At 57.6% G+C, this 18,743-nt stretch overlaps 1 protein-coding gene across 1 annotated transcript in view; it reads left to right on the top strand.

The window, feature by feature from the left end:
• The first annotated feature begins 758 nt into the window (after positions 1 to 758).
• The window catches only part of SRRM3 (serine/arginine repetitive matrix 3), a 30,096-nt gene continuing 12,111 nt past the window's right edge, over positions 759 to 18,743 (top strand). The window contains exons 1-10 of the mRNA XM_052635935.1: positions 759 to 991; positions 6,198 to 6,299; positions 12,624 to 12,752; positions 12,879 to 12,959; positions 13,376 to 13,405; positions 13,861 to 13,923; positions 14,027 to 14,062; positions 16,088 to 16,138; positions 16,700 to 16,804; positions 17,370 to 17,547. Of these exons, the coding sequence (XP_052491895.1) occupies positions 759 to 991; positions 6,198 to 6,299; positions 12,624 to 12,752; positions 12,879 to 12,959; positions 13,376 to 13,405; positions 13,861 to 13,923; positions 14,027 to 14,062; positions 16,088 to 16,138; positions 16,700 to 16,804; positions 17,370 to 17,547 (1,008 nt within the window). The remainder of the gene's footprint in view (positions 992 to 6,197; positions 6,300 to 12,623; positions 12,753 to 12,878; positions 12,960 to 13,375; positions 13,406 to 13,860; positions 13,924 to 14,026; positions 14,063 to 16,087; positions 16,139 to 16,699; positions 16,805 to 17,369; positions 17,548 to 18,743) is intronic.

Raw genomic sequence — 18,743 nt, 5'->3', positions numbered from 1 at the left:
AAAGTTAATGTCAGTGCCACTTCTGGTCACAGCCTCACAAGCGATGTTTCCAGAACAAAGGAGGGGACGGCCCTGTGGGCTTCAGCCCAGATAGGCCCCCACCTGGAATGCTGACTTTGGAAAAGTTAGCCAGATCGAAGCAGGAACTGAAAACTGCATCTGTAGTGGGAATGGAGGTGAGCCTGGAGAAGGTTCCATCTTCTGGTCTCTGCACAGCTGTCCGGGAGCAGACTGGGATGGGGAGCACGTGTGGTCTGTGACTCCAGGGACCAGAGCCAGAAAAATGGGTACTGGGGAGTGAGAAGCTGGTATTAAACTGAACCTGAAGGAAAAACAAGAATAAAACCTGGGGAACTGCCAGGTGTGCAGACAGGGAACAGGCAGTGACCAGGCAGTCAGGCCCAGGCATTGGAACCGGGGTAGAGAGCTTTGTCCTGGATGGTTACTAGGTCCCTGAAGGCGACAAACCTCCTTTAGAAGCCATCTAGTCCGCCTTGAATCCACCTCACCTTACCGATGGGGACAGCCCAGTGTCCGATGCCCCCTCATGCCCTGAGGTGTGACCCACAGGTGCAAACCTGCCACCGCCCGGCTCTGCAGCCAGAGTGGAAGCGGATTAGAGCCTTGAGTGGGCCTTTAAATCTCCAGGATTAACCCGCGCCGAGAAGAGCTTAGCAGGTGGCCGAGAAGTGACCATCCCGCCGGATGTCTGTGTGTGTCCCGCAGGGCCGAGGCCAGCCGCTCCAGGGGCAGCCACTATGTCATCCACCGTGAACAACGGGGCGGCCAGCGTGCCGTCCCCGCCCGACGCGGCGAACGGCTTTCCGCAGCCGGGCGCCTCGTCGGGGGCCTGGCCGCGGGCAGAGGAGGAGCTGCGCGCCGCGGAGCCCGGCCTGGTGAAGCGCGCGCACCGCGAGATCCTGGACCACGAGCGCAAGCGGCGAGTGGAGCTCAAGTGCATGGAACTGCAGGAGATGATGGAGGAGCAAGGGTGAGCGGGGGAAGGGGGCGGGGCGGGCTGTGGGCGGGGTCGGGAGGGACTCGGGGCGGGGCCAGGGCGGGGCCAGCGTTGGGATCCCGGAGCCTGAAAGGTCAGAATCTGAGCTATTGCAGGCCCAGTAGAACTTTCATTCATGTATTACTTTATTCTACCAATAAGCTGTCTTGAACTCCTGCTCTATATAAAGTTCTCATCTGGGCTTAGAGTCACAGCAGCCAAGGAGACACAGCCCATGCCTACGAGAAACATCCAGTCTGGTGTAGAAGAGGGGCATGTAAATGTTAATGACAACTTGAGGCCTCAGTTTTCCCGTCTGTAAGATGGGTGGTTCGAGCTGCCTGGTCTATAGGCAGGTGCGGCAGCCAGGCAAGAATGCACAGCGGGCCCCTACTACGTGTGAGGGCTGCCTGTGATTTCAGCAAGGGAATTCCAGCCAGCAGCCATGCCCAGAAGCTTAGATTTCACCCTGTCTAGTTCAGAACCAGGGGCACACAAGTGGGCCAGATGCTGTGCTGGGCAACACTGGTCCCCAGAGCCGAATTGGAGTCACTTCCTCAAAGACTCCTCTCCCAACCCCTATTCCTTCCCCATCTCAGAAGGGAAACAGGCATGTTAACACCAACTCCACCATAAAATAGGTTAGGATCAGGATTATAGAAAGGACAGCAGGACAGGAAAGGTCAAGTGCTTCAGGAGCTCGGAGGGGAGATTCTGATAGAAGACATTTGAATGGGCCTTGAAGGATGAGTAGGAGTTCATCAGGCTGAAAAGGAAGGATAGTGCATCAGTCAGTAAGGATTTAGGGACCTCCCCTGAAAATCCCGTGAAGACGGGACAGCCATCGTAATGTGGAACTGGAGGCAAAAAAGAAAAAAAAGAGAAAAAAACAGAGTCATTCCCATCTCTACCTCTCCAAGGAAAACTGGAGTTCCCAAGGCTCCTTTCTGCATTTGGCTGAGTACTTTGAAACTACTGGGCTTGCTGTTGAGGGAGTCAAAGTGGGGAGCAGGGCGTGCCCAACAGGCTGGCACTGTCAGTGAGCTGAGAAATCGGAAAGGCCCAGTGCGTTAGCGCCTGGAGCCACGTGGGAGCAGACCGCCTTTGCACAGCGGCCCTTCCAGACCACACCTGTTTCTGTTCATCCCCAAGAGGCAGCCAGGACAAGGCTCACTCGCCCCTGTGGAGCCCAGAAGACACTGAGGCTCAGACAGAGACTGTCACTGCCACCACAGGCCCTTAGGAAGGCAGGGCCAAGGCTGCCAGGCAGGGCGGCTTGTAAGAAAAGGGCGCAGGAATTTGCTGTTCACCTCCAGCTGGAGACCAGGTGGGGGTGGGGAGGATCCCTGCAGAGAGGAATGGATGGGTGGAAGGCTGTTGGAGACAGAAAGGAGATTTCCAGCTAGTAATGAAAACAGGCTTGATGAGCTGTGGATGTGACCGAAGAAATGAGATCCCTGGGGGTTAGGGTGGGGAGTGGAGTATCCTTATGCAGAGAGAGTCCCAGACCTTAATTAAACCTGCAGATCCTGCTGAATTGAGAGACTCCGGGAGTGGAGGGAGTGTGGGAGGGTGGGCGTTGCTAGGGAACAGATGCCTGGGACAGCTGAGAGCCAGCCTTCCGTGCTTCGTTCTAGGAAAATACCCCTTTCCCCACACAAGCCCCGCCCCTTCTCCCTCACAGAGCCCTGCCCACTTCCCCTCACAAACCCCGCCCTCTTCCACTCACAAAGCCCCGCCCCCCCCTTATGGGGCCCTGCCCCCTTCCTAAGCCCCACCCTCTTCACCTAACTTTGTCCATAGGAAAGTTCTCGCCTCAAGCTTTCAGAGAACTCCTAAGGGCCCTCACTCATGGCAGACCCTCCCCACAAGTCCGCTATCTCCCCCTGCCGTGGCAGGCTTATTATCCCAGGGGGGCAGCCTCAGGTGAAGGGGGATGGCTGTTGACCCTGTCTTTGGTATCTAATCACCTGGCATCAAAGGCTCATTCCTCGCTGGGATGCACCCAACAGGTCGTCTCCAGATATTCTATCAGGGGCCCTTCCACCACCCAAGCCCTCACTCCCGGTGGTCCTTAGACTGGAGTCTCCCATAAAGCTAGCTCTCCGGTTATCAACCCGCTCCCTCTGCCATCTCTTAGCGGCTGCCCCGGCGGTAGAGGCCACAGCCACTCTGGAACCCAACAGTCGGGGCTTCCAGCTCTGCCCTGTGACCTTGGGCAAGCCATAGCTACTGGCCTGTTAAGTAGGGGGTTGTTCTGAGGGGCCTGTGGACTAAGGCAGGTACAGGGCTCCTGCACCCCACTCCAGTCCCCAGAAAGTGCTCCACAAACGCTAGGGATCTTTGCTCTGCTAAAAATCCGGTCATTAATATCTGTTTCAAGAAACACTGGTTCATTTGCATTTATTTACCAGGTTCGCAGGCATTTGACAAATATTCCTGCTAGTCATTTTGGAGAAGGAAATGGCAATCCACTCCATCACTCTTGCCTGGAAAATCCCATGGACGGAGGAGCCTGATAGGCTACAGTTCATGGGGTCGCAAAGAGTCGGACACAACTGAGCGACTTCACTTTCCCGCTAGTCATGGAAACACACATTCTTTGGCCCCATTGAAAAGCAATCCCTTTCTTAATACTGATGGATGGTGGCTAATTCACTGGTGATGGATGCTGCCTTTGGTGCCATCTTCCTGGGCAGTCTCTATGAGCAGCCCACAGTCACTGTGGAGGCGGGGACAAAGCCCCCAACCTCTATGAGGTGATGTTCCAGCCTTGGCCCGAAACATCCCCCTTCCCACATCCTACCCACCATGCCCCTTCTCATGAGGACTACTAAGCTGGGCTTGGAGCTTTGAGCCCTCCCCTCTCCCTGCTCTATTTCTTCATCTGTAAAATGGGCCACTACCACCACGTGATGAAGATCAACTTAATGACCAAGGAAGTGATTTTCTAGGAAATGCTGGATCTGGGCAAAGGCAGGCAGAAGGAGACATTTTCCACTCTGGGGACCTCTTTAAAAATGTATTGTCCCCTCACCCCACCCCAGCCCCAAAGGGCAACCCATGAAGTCCCCAGAGCAAAAATGAATTTGATGCATTTTTCCCAAATGGTGGAAGTGGCAGTGAGGGAGCCAGACTGGCTGGGGAAGCAGCTGAGCCAGGAGGCTGGGGCGCTGAGACAGGCATCCTCGCCCTGCCTACCCTCTTCCCCATCCGAGCCCTTGACTGTTATCCAGCCGGGCCTCCTGCATGGCCTTGAGTTGGCAGGTGCTGTCGCACCCACAGGGCATGGAAGGTTTGGGTACTAGCCTCCTTCTCCATCTCAGCCTTTGCCTCCTGGGAGAGCAGAGGGGAGAGGTTCAGGTGATTTCTGACCCAGGACCCTGCTGACCTGGGAGGGGTCTAGGGTAGAAAAAGGCACAGAGCCTGGGACAATTAGACCCTCTGGCCCCATCGCTCTGGGACAGATAATCCTCAATCACCACCATTTCTTGAACACCTGCTGTGCGCTAGGTACTGTGCATAGTGCTTTTACGTGTCATCTCCCTTAATCCTACAACAATATTGAAAGGCGGGTTACTATCCCATTGCACGGGTGTACAGACTCAGACTAAGAGAAGCATGTGGACTTGTGCAAGGTCACAGATCTAGAAAGTGGGAGCACTGAGATTCAAAAACTGTCACGCCAGAATTCAAAAGCATTTTTGGAGGCCCCATGTGGCAGGCAAGGTGCCAGATGCTGGGGACACAAGGTCAATTCAGACAGACAAGGTCCCTGTCCTCGGGGAATTCCCAGGCCAGTGTAAGGTGCAGAAGAGTCAACAGATGAAGACTAGCCCAGAAACCACCCCTCCAGGAGGAACCAGGAGGCTGAGGTTGCTATGGAAACACAAATGTTAGCACCTAACCTCCCTGGGGAGGCAGGAGGACTCGTCCTGCTGTAAACTTCCAATGAGTCACATCTTTGTGTTCAGCCATGGTTATTTCCACAGAGTAAACCTGGAAGTTAATTTATGAATCAAAGCTGTATTGCTTTTTTTTTTTTTTTAAGGTATTTGAAAACAATTGTGAAATTGCTCTCCAAAAAGGCTGAGTCAATCCCAAATGCTTGTTGAAGGAGAGGAGGGAAGAAGGGAGAAAAGAAATGGGGTCCCTGACAAGGAAGGATGTACCGTTTTCATGGATAGGGTTGAGGGGAATGGGCTTGCTGTGTGCACAGAGAGCTCATAGCCACGTGACAGAGGGGGTGGGACTCCAGGTCCTATTTGGCCACCATGGTTTCTGTCCAGGGCAGCCCAGGAGGAGGAGAGGGTGGGAGCTTAGGAGACAAGACTCAGTCAGCAACAGCCACTGACAGCTGGTGTGTGCTGGGCACAGGGCCAGGGGCTGGGTGAGCACAGACGCCCCAGGGGTCAGCATGGACATGGGCTGGGAGGCCTGGACAGCTGTCACACTGGTGGTGTGGGAGCGGTGACAGTGACCCCCGGATGTGGGAACAAAGATGAGGGGTAGGTGATTCTGGGCCTTGGTCCTCAGCCTGAGACTGGGCTCAGGGAGGGAGGGAGGGCGGAGGAGAGAAGTCAGGAGCCTCCATCCAAAGCCCGGACTACATCCCCCCCACCCCCATCCCAAGCTGGGTAGCCATGAATCTACCTCTGGGATCCTGGACCGGCCACTTGGCAGCCTTGACGCTGTAGAGGCAGGGATGCCCTGAGGCCCTCCCCAGAACATGGTGAGGAAGGCAGAAAAGGCCACATATATGTCAAGGTCAGGGGTCTCACTTCTCCCCTAAAATGTCTCCAGAGAGGGACTGCAGCCTGGGTGTGGGAGGGAGGCCTGTCCCAGGGTGGGACAGGGCCAGGAGGAAGAGCCCGGTCTCCCCTGGGAGATGTCCTCACCTCTGGGAACACTCCCTTTAGTTTATGTGTTGGCTTGCCTGGTTGTTGGTTTACTTGGCTCGTTGGCTGATCTGGTGCAAAATGCGTCAGCTTTGCGCTTCCCCAGCGCTGAGAACCTTGGTGGTGGTGTGACCTCGGATTCCCCAGCGCTGAGAACCTTGGTGGTGGTGTGACCTCGGACAGGTCATATCCAGCTGGAGAGTGCCTGCGTGACTGAAGGCTGGGAGGAGGGGCTGGGGGGGGGCAGGTGGGGAGGAAACCAGAGCCCAGACTGCAGCTCTCACCTTCCTTGTGCCCCGCAGGTACTCAGAGGAGGAGACCCGGCAGAAGGTCAGGACTTTCCGGCAGATGCTGATGGAGAAGGAGGGAATGCTCACCAGGGAGGACCGGCCTGGGGCCCACGTGTGAGTGCTGCCAGGGTGGGGGGCGCCCAGGGCGGGGGAGGGGGCAGCCTCCGGCCAGCCCTGGGCAGCCTTCCCAGGGCTCACTCAGGTGGTCGGGGCTGGAGGTGGGAAGAAAGAAGAGGAGACAGAGAGGGTATGGTTCTTGTCCACCGGAAGCTCTGGCCTGGCCCAGGGCACTAGGCAAGAGCTGCTGGGCACCTGGGCATCACTGAAGTCCTCTCCCTGCCAACCTGGCCCAGCGGTGGAAGACAGAGCCCATATCTCACCTCCGGGAATCTTGGGCTGCAAACCAGGAGACTAGAGAAGTGTTCTGCCCTCAGTGTTGTTATTGGCTGATAGACTAGGCCCTCCGCCCCAGCTATTATCACCTAGATAGTGGCCTGCTGAGTAAACACGGATGCTGGAGAGAAATGACCAGCGCACCAAAAGCCATCACTGGCTCGGCCAAAGGCCCATCCGGTAAAGAGAGCACAGGCTCTGTAGGGGTGACATCTCTGCAGCTGACACAGGACAGGAGCACTGGGTGCCGTGGGCTGCGGATAAGACAAGGAGGTTACACGGAGGCAGACTTCGTCTCGGAGAACTATCAACCGCTTGAAACCATATAAAGTTGAGCAGCTGCCATAGGAGGGCAGGGCCAGCCTGTCCCTGCAAGTGTCCTGTTGTGACGGCAGGGTGGGCATCTTGCTGAGACCTTAAGTCCCTGGGCACCTTTGTTGGCAGGAAAGTAAAACAGCAGCAGTGCCTTCTGAATGCTTTTCCTTGCTGTTGTCTTGAGGGCAAACAGCATTGCAGGAAGAGATGGATTTCGAAGACAGGGAAGCCCAGCCTATAGAAATTGTAGACTATTTCGGGTGAGGGGGTTCCCCTCCTAACCCCACTTAACCTCACTTCTCTGGCTTGAGCAAGAGCACAAAGCAGAGTCAGTGATGGTGATTTTCCCTGACGGTCCAACAGTTAGGGCTCCACGCATCCACTGCAGGGGGCACTGGTTCAATCCCCAGTCAGGGAACTAAGATCTCAGATGCCACGTGGTATGGCCAAAAAGGGGGGAAAAAAACCCAAAACCAGAGTCAGGCCAGCCTCAGGCTTGTGGGGGTTTGTGGGTGCTCTAGGGGAGCCAGGCTCAGCCGGCCTGCTCTCTCCCCTCAGAGGTCACACCACACCCTTGTCTCCCGAGCCTCCCAGAGCCCACAGCACCCCCTCGGCAGGGGCTGTGGCTGCCTCAGTAACACCCTGCAGGTTCATCCCCGCCCCCAGGCCAGGGTGAGCTTCTCCCTCCCTTCCCTTCTCAAACCTCCAGACAGCCAGATCTTTCCGCTGCAACCCGTACCACCTCCAAAACCATCAGGTCCTGCCTGTCTGATCCGTGCCCCCTCAAATGCCCCCCAGAGCTCCTCTGGAAAAGCAGCCACCCTCTCCCCTTCCATCCAGTGTGAGGGCAAGAGGCCTCTTCCAGAACCTGCCTTTGCCACCTTCTCAGGGCCCTTCCAGCGATAACCGCCCCTCCAGCCCACACCCTCCCTTGGGCTCCTTCCTCTTAGTCGGCTTCCGGTCCTTCCCCAACTCTGCTTTCTCCTCCAGCCGCCAGCCCACAAGTTTCTCTCTTTTCTCCATCAGATTTCTATAGAGCGTGCAGTACACATTGTCTCCGCTTCCTTAAGCCACGGAGATCTGGCTTCTGCCCCCATGACTCCCGTGACCTGCTGCAGCTGTCTGAGTCTTGCTTGGCCTGGCCCGGGCGCCTCCGCAGGCCTGGCCTCTCCTGGCACGTGCCACCGCTCCCCTCTGGAAACCTGCTTTCCCTCTGGAAACCTGCTTTCCCTCTGGAAACCTGCTTTCCCTCTCCCTGGCTTCCAAGAGTCAGCCCTTTGTGACTGTCTTCCTGCCCCTCTGATGGCTTTCTGCTCCTCCCTTCCTCCTGCCCATTTGGCTCCCCACGAGGATCTGCTAGGTCCTCAGGTCTGCCTTCCCTGTTCTTCCTGGGGATCCCATCCATCCCCAGCTGGAATGCCCTCCTGTTAGTGGATGACTTCCAAGTCTTTTCCAGTAGTCCTGATCTTCTCTTTCCTTGAATGAATGAATAATGCATTTAAGAACCAGGACATGTTGGGAAGGAGGTCACGGAAAGGTTGCAATGTCCATCATCCGAAGAAATGTCCTTGAGGGTCTGTGCTGTACACCCAACCCTGTATTAGTGCTATGAGGTGGGGAGGGAAAAAGAAAAAGACACGCTCCCTGCTCTCTGGGTGGAAACACAAACCTCCAAGGAGGACTCCTGCTCTGGAAGCAGGGGAGAATATAGACTTGGCAGGGTCCCAGGATCCTACTAAAATGTTAAAGACATAGAAGACAAGTTTGTTAGCAGTTTGTTTGGTGGCTGGGACAATAAAGAATCCACCTGCAAAGGAGGAGACCTGGGTTCGACCCCTGGTTCAGGAAGATCCCCTGGAGAAGGGAATAGCAACCCATTCCAGTATTCTTGCCTGGAGAATCCCATGGGCAGAGGATCCTGGTGGGCTACAGTCCATGGCATTCCAAAGAGTCTCATATATTTGCCCCGTGCTATGAGGAGCTATAGGAGAGGCCCCAGGCCTGATTTATCTCTGTTCCTGCCACCCTTGCCCCCTCCCCCCAGCCCCAGTAGGCCTGGCACCCAGGCTGTGAGGAGAAAGGGCCTCCCCTTTGCCTGGAAGCCTCCTTCTCCCCTGTGTGAACTCAGTCATCTGTCAATTGGCCATTAGGCTCCTGGCAAAAGGGAAACAGAACTAGTTAATTAGTGAAACTGCTGTCAGGAGGAAGAGCGTGTGACAGGCATCTCTTCCTAGGTCAGAGCCCTTCCCGGGAGCAGCCGGTCCAGCAGGTGTCCCGGGTGATGCTGGGTTCAGTCCCGATTGGCCCTTGGTCCCTCTGCAGTGGACTCTGGCTGGGCCTGCTTTGGTCAGCTCTGTGGGGCTCGGTGTGTTCTGTTGCTGGGGAAGAAGGCCTCCCTGGCCTATTCCATATACGTGGTGAGGGGTAAACTTGCTAACAAATGTGAACTTAAGAGCAGAAATCACTAAATAAATCTAGAATTCAGTGTAGACACTCACAACTGTGTCTACAAAGCAGGAAGGGGATGGCTGAGCTAACATCCACAGTGAGGAAGCCCAGCCGGTAGAGTCCAGGGCCGGCCTGTGTGCACATGAACTCTCAAAGTCAATTGCTTAGGTGAACTTGCATTCTTAATCAAAGGTCCCCAAACCATAGATATTTCTTTCCGTCCCTGGGGCCTCGATTTTCTCATCTGTGAAATGGGAGAATGCAATTTCTCTAAATCAGGAATTGGTTCTGAGTGGAATGTGAACCATGGAGAACCATTTATACATTAGAGAACATTCTCATGAGTGGCATTATTTATGATATATATTATAATGAGCCAGGAAGGTCAGAACAGGAGAACCCAGTGTCCTGGCCCTGAGAGAGCCTGCAAAGTGGATGTGGTGGCACCAGCTGCACAAAACCAGCAATACAGGCCTCAGCCTAAGTCTGTTTACATCACTGGAACTGCCAGGACAAGTCTTACCAGAAGGTTCTGAGACCTTGTATGTCTCTCCAAACATGCATCTCCTCTATGCCTGTCTATTTCTTTAAAAATTTTTTTATTTATTTGGCTACATCGGGTCTTAGTTACAGCACATGGGATCTTCATTGCAGCATACGGGGCCTTTTTTTTTTTTTTTAGCTGCAGCATGCAAATTCTTAGCTGTAGCATATGGCCTCTAGTTCTGTGACCAGGGATTGAACCTGGGCCCTCCTGCATTAGAAGCACAGAGTCTTAACCACTGGGCTACTAGAGAAGTCCCCATGCCTGTCTTCCAATGCTTCCAGCAGATAAAAGATCCCAAGTCAGCCTCTTAGAAAAGCCTGGAAAGTAAGAGAGATCAAACAATAAGGTCTCAGGCAGGGAGGATGGGGCGGGGCAGGCGTGGGGAGCCCTGTCCCCAACGCAGGGGTAGAAAGGAAAGACGTGTCTAGGAGTGCAGCCAGCACAATAAGGAGGGCCCAGCGAGGGCCTGGACTCAGTGGCTAACCCAGCTCGATGTCAGGAGGCAAGAAAGGATTCCCTGCCTTCTGTCGGGATCAAGGGAAGTTCCCTCCTCCCACCAGCTCACCCACACAATGTTTTTGGTGCCCTGAAGTTTTGCCAAAGTCTATGGTGTATGTGTCAGGCATTTGTGTGGCTGAGGGCTATGTGTGGGGATGATGGGCCCTGGGATAGGCTGTGGAGTTCAAGGGACAGGAAGTAGGAGGCCCCTGGCTTCAGGAAGAGGAGCATGGGGAAGAGAGGAGAGGTTTGAATAAAGGGATGTGCAGGTGTTTGGCTCTGAGGGAGCAGAGCAATGACATGACCGTCCATCCCCCCAGAAAAACCTCTCATAACACCTGTGTGACTTTTAGGCTGCCAAGGCCAGGATGGTGTTTGGGATCCAAATAACATTCTTTCTTTTTCTTTTTGCCTCACTGTGAGGCATGTGGGATCTTGGTTCCCTGACCAGGGATCAAACCTGTGCCCCCTGCAGTGGGAGTAGGGAGACTGAACCACCAGGGAAGTCCAGCAAATGACGTTCTTGACACAGGCCTCAAGGCTATCAAACCTTGTCCAATTTGGGTTACATTCTTCTTTCTTTCTTTTTTTTTAAATACAAAAATCAGTCTTCAAAGAACTGCTAAGTGGGTGCTCTGCTGGAGTTTGTGCCTGAAAATCTCACCTGTAGCTGTGATCTTGCCCAGTCTCTTTCATGTGTCAAAACCACTTTTCTTCCTGGAAGAGGAGGTGTTGGTGTGTGTGTCTGACTGAGGTTCCTCTGTCTAGCAATGGTGACCGTGCGGAAGACCACAGTCGCGGGCCAGGCCTCTGTCAGGAGCTTCATAGCCAAACTCCTACTTAATCCTCTCCTCAAAGCTGGGCTATTCTTTACCCCATTGTATAGATAAGGACCCAGAGGCTCAGTGATCACGGTCATGCCTGGATTCAGGCCTGTCTGTGTGAATCCAAAGCTCATGTCACGTCTTTAATGCTCTGCCATCCCAGCCCTGGCCTCCCTCGCTCTGGGCAGGAAAAGGATGAGCCTGGCAAAACCAGGGCTGAGCCTCCATCTGGGAGGGGCACTGTCTGAGCTGGCGCAGGAATGAAAAATGGAAGATGAGGGGCCATCACCCTGGACCTGGGCCTTTGGAGGGTCTGTTTCTGGGCGTGTCCAGTAAAAAAACAAATGTGTACACGTCGGGACTTCAGAGAATTGTCATAACCATCCTATAAGGTAATTAGGATGCCCCTGTTGAAAAAAGAGGCTCAGAGAGGGAGCAAGAGTGACAGGCACTGGGTCACACAGCGACTCAGGGACAGCGCATAATTAGGGCACATGTGCAGCTTCAAAGCTCCCACCCTTGCCTTAAGCCCAGCAGCCTTTAAGGACAAAGCACCCGCTCCTCCAAGTGCCCTCCAGGAACAGCCGTCGGTGGCAGAAGATGGCTGGGGGCTCCTGAGCCCGGGAGCGGGGACCAGATGCTGCGGTCCCTGTGGAGTGAAGGGGAGAGTGCGGCAAGATGGATGGGGAGCCCCGGAGGCGGGCAGGGTGCCGAGGCCGGCGCCCGCTGCCACTGGGCAGTGATTGATGACAGCCAGGCAGCGGGAGAAGAGCCACCAGGCCTCCGGAGGCTGCCGAGAGGAGGAGGAGAGGCTATGAATATTTCAGAGAGGCAGCGGGGCTGGAGGGAGGACCGGGCTGGGGGGAGGCGGGGAGGGGGCGAAGGGTCTGCTGGATTAAGGAAGGACAGATATCAGAGACGGGGGAGCTCAGAGAGGGGGAAGGGCCTCAGAGAGAGAGCGGGGCTCGGTGGCGGAAAAGGGGGACTAAGGAGGGGAAAGGGGCTCGGGATGAGGCCTCTGGGGTTAATGGTGCAGGGGGGCTCAATGAAGGGGACCGAGGGGCAAAGAATCCGTGTCGGGAGGGGCCTCAGCGAGGGGAGGGGCCTCACTGAGGAGGAGGGGGCGCCCAGAGGGTGAGAACCTAGAAGCGGGGGCTAAGTGAGGGGGGAGGGCTTGGTGCTCCTCTTTCTCTTTTGCAAAATAGGGCACGGTTGGTTGGTTGAGGATGGGGACAAAATAGAGCATCGCTGAGGCTGGCGCCCTGTGAGGGAGGCTCCTGGTGTGGTTCCCCAGATCCCCTCCCCACCCCCGATGACCTTCGAGGGGTCGGGGCCATCCCCACCTCGCTGCCCGGGTCAGCGGGAAGGCGCGGCTGCCGGGCGGCAGGTGCTGAGCGTCCCTGTCGCCGGCAGCGTGGCGGAGACCCCGCGGCTGATCGAGGGCACCGAGCTGGGCCTGGAGTACGCGCCCTTCGACGAGGACGACGGCCCGGTGGACTGCGACTGCCCGGCCTCCTGCTACCGCGGGCACCGGGGGGACAGGTCAGCGCCCGCCGCGGCGGGGGATGGGGGGTGGGATGGGGGCCGCCCCTCCCCCGTCACCTCTGCCCTCACCGCCGCCACCCCCCGCCCCCCGCCCTGCCCCACCCTGTCCCCCTTCTCACCCAGGACCAAGCACTGGTCCAGCAGTTCCGCGTCGCCCCCTCCCAAGAAGAAGAAGAAAAAGAAAGGCGGCCACCGGAGAAGCCGGTGAGAGCCGCCCCCCGGGCTGGAGGCGGTGGGAGGGGCGCAGTGGGGCCCCCAGGTGCCCATCCCTGGGCGGGCAGAGCTCTGACACCCAGCACTGTGGGCCCTGCCCCTCACTGAGCCCCCTCCCTTCACCAGGCCCTTTCCCCCACTGAGTTCCCCCTCCCCACCCTACCCCAATGTCCAGCCACCCCCGAATTGCTCAGGCCCACGACCCAGCCTCACACCTCGGAGCACCTGCTCTTGGTCCCCAGCACCCTCCCACAGGGGTCCTGCACACCCCCGGCTGGGGTCACCTATGGCTCCCCATCTCTACACGCGCCTTCTCCCCTCTCCTAAGTGAGGCCCTGGCAAATGTCTGGAGCCCACACTAATCCCATCCAATTGTCTGTCTCCCCCTCTTTCTGCCCCGCCCTCAGCAAAAAGAGGAGACTAGACTCTGAGTGCAGGTCAGTGATGAGGGTGGGGCAGGGAGGGATGGGCTGGGCCAGGAGAGGGTGTCTTTGGGTGGGAGAGGGTCCCAGGCCATTCCCCAGAGGCTGGAGGCCTGCACCTCAGGGCCTGGGCACCAGCCAGCGTTCCAGCACTTCCCTGCAGAGGCCAGAAATCCCATCACTGGAGCCTCTAACCTTTGGGTTTGAAACAGTCCAGGGGGCTGGAAAGGTGACGAGGGGACAACACAGGCAGCTCCATCAACTTCTCTCAGGGACCTAGTGGGCCCTCAGGGCCTTGATTCGCTGTAGGATGGCTGTTGGCTTGAAGCCCTGGAATCCCCTTTTCAACCTCAAGGCCCCAGGCGCCCGGGCTTCCCCAGCCATCTCCACCACCATGCCACCCCCACCCATCCCAGGGCCCCAGTTCACTAGACAGCCCCCACCCCCGACCCCCGTCACTATGTCCGCAGCTGTGGGAGCTCCTCACCCCTTCGCAAGAAGAAGAAGAGTGTGAAGAAACACCGCCGAGACAGGTACCCTCTGTCCCCGGGGGCCTCCGCTTACTTCCGTGGGACTGCCCTCCTCCATGACCAAGGCTGTGTGTGGGCTCAAGAGAACCCTTCTGTGGCCCTACAGGTCTGAATCTGGGTCCCGGAGGAAGAGGCGGCACAGGTGAGTGGCGCCCCGTGGAGGCAGGGCAGGAGGACATGGACAGAGGCCAGTGGCCCCCCCTGCAGGGCCTGAGGAAGCCATGATGCGAGGAGGGTTGCCAGGGTCCTGTCCGCTCCATCTTCCCACACCAGGGACTCCTCCCCAGAGCCAGACAGAGCGCTGGAGGGTTGGGGAGGAGGAAGGCCATTGCAGCTCTCATTTGCCCCATGAGTCAGCCTTGCCTTGGGAGCCCCAAGAATGTCCAGACAACACAGTATACTGGTCCAGTGTCCAAGGGATATATCTGTGGAGGTGCCAGTCAGGAAGGCAGAAACATCAGGACCCCAGATTCTCAGAGAAAGGGCCTGCAGGCAGAAGGATCTCCCTGAAGTAGAAAGGCTCAGTAAGTAGGAGACAGGGCAAGCGGGCTGTGCCTGCATGTGAAGTTTCTGGGGGGCTGGTGCCAGCCGCCAACAGGCCTAATTGCCAGACTGTGAAACCTCCACTCTGTGGGGCTGGGAGCCAGCAAGGGACTCTGAGCACGACAGCAGGACAGTGACTTTTTCAGGACGGATTGCAGAGAAGGAGGTGTAAGGCCAGAACCCAAGTAGAGGCAGGCATGTGGAAAGTGGAAGAAAACTCAGCGCAGAGGACAGGAGGCTGTGGGGCAGTCACATCCCCACTGTTGGCATTGGAGCCAGACCCACCACCCGCAGCTCCCCTGAGGAGGGGCAGAGTTCTCAGTTTCCTTTCAGGCAGTGAGCATTTGCCCATGGCCACACCTTATTCCCAGAGCTTCCCCGGTGGCTCAGTGGTAAAAGAATCTGCGTGCATTGCAGGAGATGCAGAGATGTGGATTTGATCCCTGGGTTGGGAAGATCCCCTGGAGAGGGAAATGGCAATCCACTCCAGTCTTCTTGCCCAGAACATCCCATGGACAAAGAAGCTGGTGGGCTATAGTCCATGGGATCAGAAAGTAGTGGGACATGACTGAGCGACTAAACAACAGCACCTAATCCTGGCTCTCCCAATCCCCCAGTTTCCCATCTCCCTCCTCCCCTGCCACCCTCCTCTAGTCCTTCTGGGCCAATGGGGGCCCCTCCTGCCCCTCAGTGGTCAGCATCAGCTTGCACAGATCCTCTGTCCCATTCCCGTCAGTCCTGGGAAGGACCTAGAGATGATCTGAGGCCAGACCAGCTCCCCGCCCAAAGCAGGAAGCTTGGGTTCTAGAACCCAAACCTCTGGAATCCTGGGCCTGCCCCCGACCCACTCTTCTCTCAGGTGAAACACATTCTGGCATTTCTTAGCATCACTTTGTTTCTGGTCAGGAGGAGGCATGTGTTCAGGGCTAGAGGGATTGAGCAGGAGTCTGGTGACATCAAGGAGAGTGGGGCTGAGAGACCCACAGGGGTGAGACCTTAGAAGCCTGAGCGGAAGCTTCTTGGTCCATCTCGGTCAAAGGCAGAAGGAGCTGGGCTGAGGGGCTCACCCCAGAGAGCAGGATGAGATGGGAGAGGATCCAGAAGAGTAATCCCAAAGCAGGAAGATCATCAAACCCAGGGGAAAGCATTTCTTTCCTAGGCACCAGGCCTGGACCACATAAGACAGAGGGGCAGGAGGCCTGGACTCTGCCCTAGAGAGACCTGTCCGAGGCAACCTGGGGCCCCGGGGTCACAGATGAGGTCTGGAGGGGCCATCCTCACCGTGGCGACTCATCAGAAGGGCCTCTCCCCAGACCAATGCCAGAAGGAAAGGGCAGGTCACCCCTCCTTCTGGGGCCAGGGTCACATCTCCTGTGGCACTCCTGGGGGGAACAGAAGTGGGACCCAGATGCAAGGTGATCCAGGCCAGGACTTACAGGAGGAGGGAAGAAGGCCTGCAGATTAACAGGGACCAAAGCAGTGGGGTGGGGTGGGCGGGTCCACACCAGCCCAAGAGAGGAGCACACCTCAGGACACAGCCCAGCTGCAGGGCTCCCAGGCCCCGCCCTTCCCGGGCCAGCTTGGGCTCAGGCTGTGCTGTCACGGTAGTCTCTGCTTTCTGTAGATCTCGAAGCCCCAAGAGCAAACGAAAAGAAAAGAACAAAGAGAGGAAAAGGTGAGTACCCTCTCCCACTCTCCAGACCCTCAGCCCGCCCCTCCCCCATCCCCCTCAAAAAAAGCCCTGGCCTTCTGGAATCACAGAATCAGGCCCTTGAAGATAGTTCATTTTTGTCCCTGCTGCCCAGATGGAAAAATTCAGACCCAGAGAGGAAGCAGAGAGTGCCCCCCACCCCTGCCCCCATCGAAGTCATAAGAACACCAGCTGAGGGCCGAATGAGATCCTGGGAGGCTGGGATTGCCTAGAGAGAAGGACGCCTTTTTCCTAATACTGACAAATGACCCACATGGACTAGCTCTGTACCCAGGATGGGCACGGCTTGTGTTATTTTTGTAGGAGACTATGTGGGGGGAGGTATGGGGGCCACGGGAGGAGAGGGAGGTTTTGGGGGTACAGGTTATGGGAGGGGAGAGTATGGGGTGGCCCCCATGGGCTATGTGGGCAGGGGTAAACTACATGAGGGGGGTCAGGGATGGAAGCAGAGGCTTCCATCAGGCCTTCACAGGGATCCCCCAGGGAGATGGGGCAGACCGTGAGGGCAGCCAATTTCTCTCCCAGGCCACACGCAGAGTCCCCAGGCCGCAGGTCCCATCGTCACAGCAGCGGCAGCTCCCACAGCCCCTCCCTGTCCTCCCATTACAGTAATTCCAGATCACCCAGCAGGTAGGTGCCAGGCTACCAGGGGGCTCTAAGGGGTGGCTGAGCTCCCTTTCTGCTGAAGGGAGGGTGCCTGCAGTCCCCAAGGCTGGTTAGTGGCACTGGTGGACAGACAGGAACAGCATCAGTGGGTAAATTTACTAGGACAGCTGTGCTGGGCATATGCTAGGTCGCTTCCGTCGTGTTCAACTTTTTGTGACCCCATGGACTATAGCTTCGCTATAGCCCTGCCAGGCTTCTCTGTCCATGGGATTCTCCAGGCAAGGAGACTGGAGTGGGTTGCCATGGCCTCCTCCAGGGGATCTTCCCCACACAGGGATCGAACCCGCACCTTTTACATCTGCAGCTTCGGCGGGCGGGTCCCAGCGCCACATGGGACCGTGGTACTGCCCTTGCCCAAAGGCGCCCCCGACTGTGACTGGGGACCAAGGCAATGTGAGGGCTGGGAACTTGCTCTCTCCCGGGAAGGGTTTCCTGGCGAAGGGAGGGGGCAGGGGAGGGAGTGGGGGAGGAAGGAGGGAGGGGCGGGAGCTTGCAGACCGGGAGTCCCACGCTGGCTCCCCCGATGCAGGCTAAGCCCCAAACACCGAGACGACGGGCGGAAGACGGGTAGCCAGCGGTCCAGCGGGAGCCGGTCGCCGTCCCCATCCGGCGGCAGCGGGTGGGGGTCGCCCCAGCAGAACGGCGGCAGCAGGCAGCGGAGCGGAGCGCACGGGGGCCGCCCGGGCTCGGCGCAGAGCCCGCTCGATGTACGTACGCTTGGCTTTGCGGAGGGTTCGCGCGCCGCGCGGGCTGCGCCGAGCGGGGTCGGGGGCGGAGCGGGGTCGCACCGGGTCGCCGCGGGGTAGGGGCCAGTGAGTGCGAGGGGGCCGGCCGCTCCCCGGTCCCTGGGGCCCTGCCCGCACCAGAGCGGCCAGGAAGGCCGGGTGGTTTCGCCCAGTTGGCCTTAGTGTCAGGGTGAGGGAGGTCTGCACCCCTGACCTTGGCACACTGAAGGCCAGAGCAGGTTGACCACTGGGACATCAGCCAGTTGGGTAAAGAGCTGAAAAGGAACCCAGGCCTTCGGCCCCGCTTCCCGCAGGCGTATGGCGGGGGGGGGCGGGGGGGGGGGTAGGAGGGGGCATGGGCTGTGGTAGGAGTCGCAGTTGGGATACAAGGTTCAAGAGTCAGGCCCGCCCCCCCACACCCCCCCACCCCCGACCTCTGGCGTCACTGGCGCCCCGAGCCTTCCTCTCCCCACCGAGTCCTTTCCCCCTCTGGAGAGCCCTTCCTTCCTCAGCCCCCTCACAGCCCCTCTCCCTCTCTCAGATCCCTCCCCCGTCTGTCCCCTTGCATTTCTGCAGTCCCTGCTCCAGGGAAAACTTGTCCTTTCGAGGGCATTGCTTAGACAAGGGTCTCAAACCTGCAGCTTCACTTCCCTCGGCCCATCCTTCCTAAGGCACCTCCCCACACACACGTCTCCCTCAGAGGTGCTGTCCCCACCCAACTTCTAGTAGGTGCACAGACTCCGGGAGACCCATGGGGCTGTGTGGTGACTGATGAAGAAGCCTTTGCTGGGTGGATGGGCTGGGCCAGGGTGGGAGGCTCTCCCAGGTCCCCCCAGAGGCCCACATCCCCTTTTGTCTGTCCATCTTAGAGTCCAGGGTGGAGCCTGGCAGGGGCACTGGATGGGCACAGGGGACTTGGGGTGGGTAGGCCAGCAGGTCCCCCCCCAGACCTGCAGGCTACCCTTAGGAGCCTCAGTGACGGTGGGGGCTGTCCCTCCCCAGACCTCAGGTCTCAGCAGCAAACATGTACGTGTTGGTCAGTTTCATTTTGATTTTTGGCTGTTTCCTTTCACTCCTTTTCTTTTCTCAAACACCCTTACTCCTATGGCCTCCGCGAGGAAAGCCAAGGGCAGCTGACAAAAGGCTGAGTCTCAGGATCATTTTTATTTAAGGACATC

Source organism: Budorcas taxicolor, chromosome 2, assembly GCF_023091745.1.
Source record: "Budorcas taxicolor isolate Tak-1 chromosome 2, Takin1.1, whole genome shotgun sequence".
NCBI classification, from domain to species: Eukaryota; Metazoa; Chordata; class Mammalia; order Artiodactyla; family Bovidae; genus Budorcas; species Budorcas taxicolor.
This window is presented reverse-complemented; position numbering and strand designations above follow the sequence as displayed.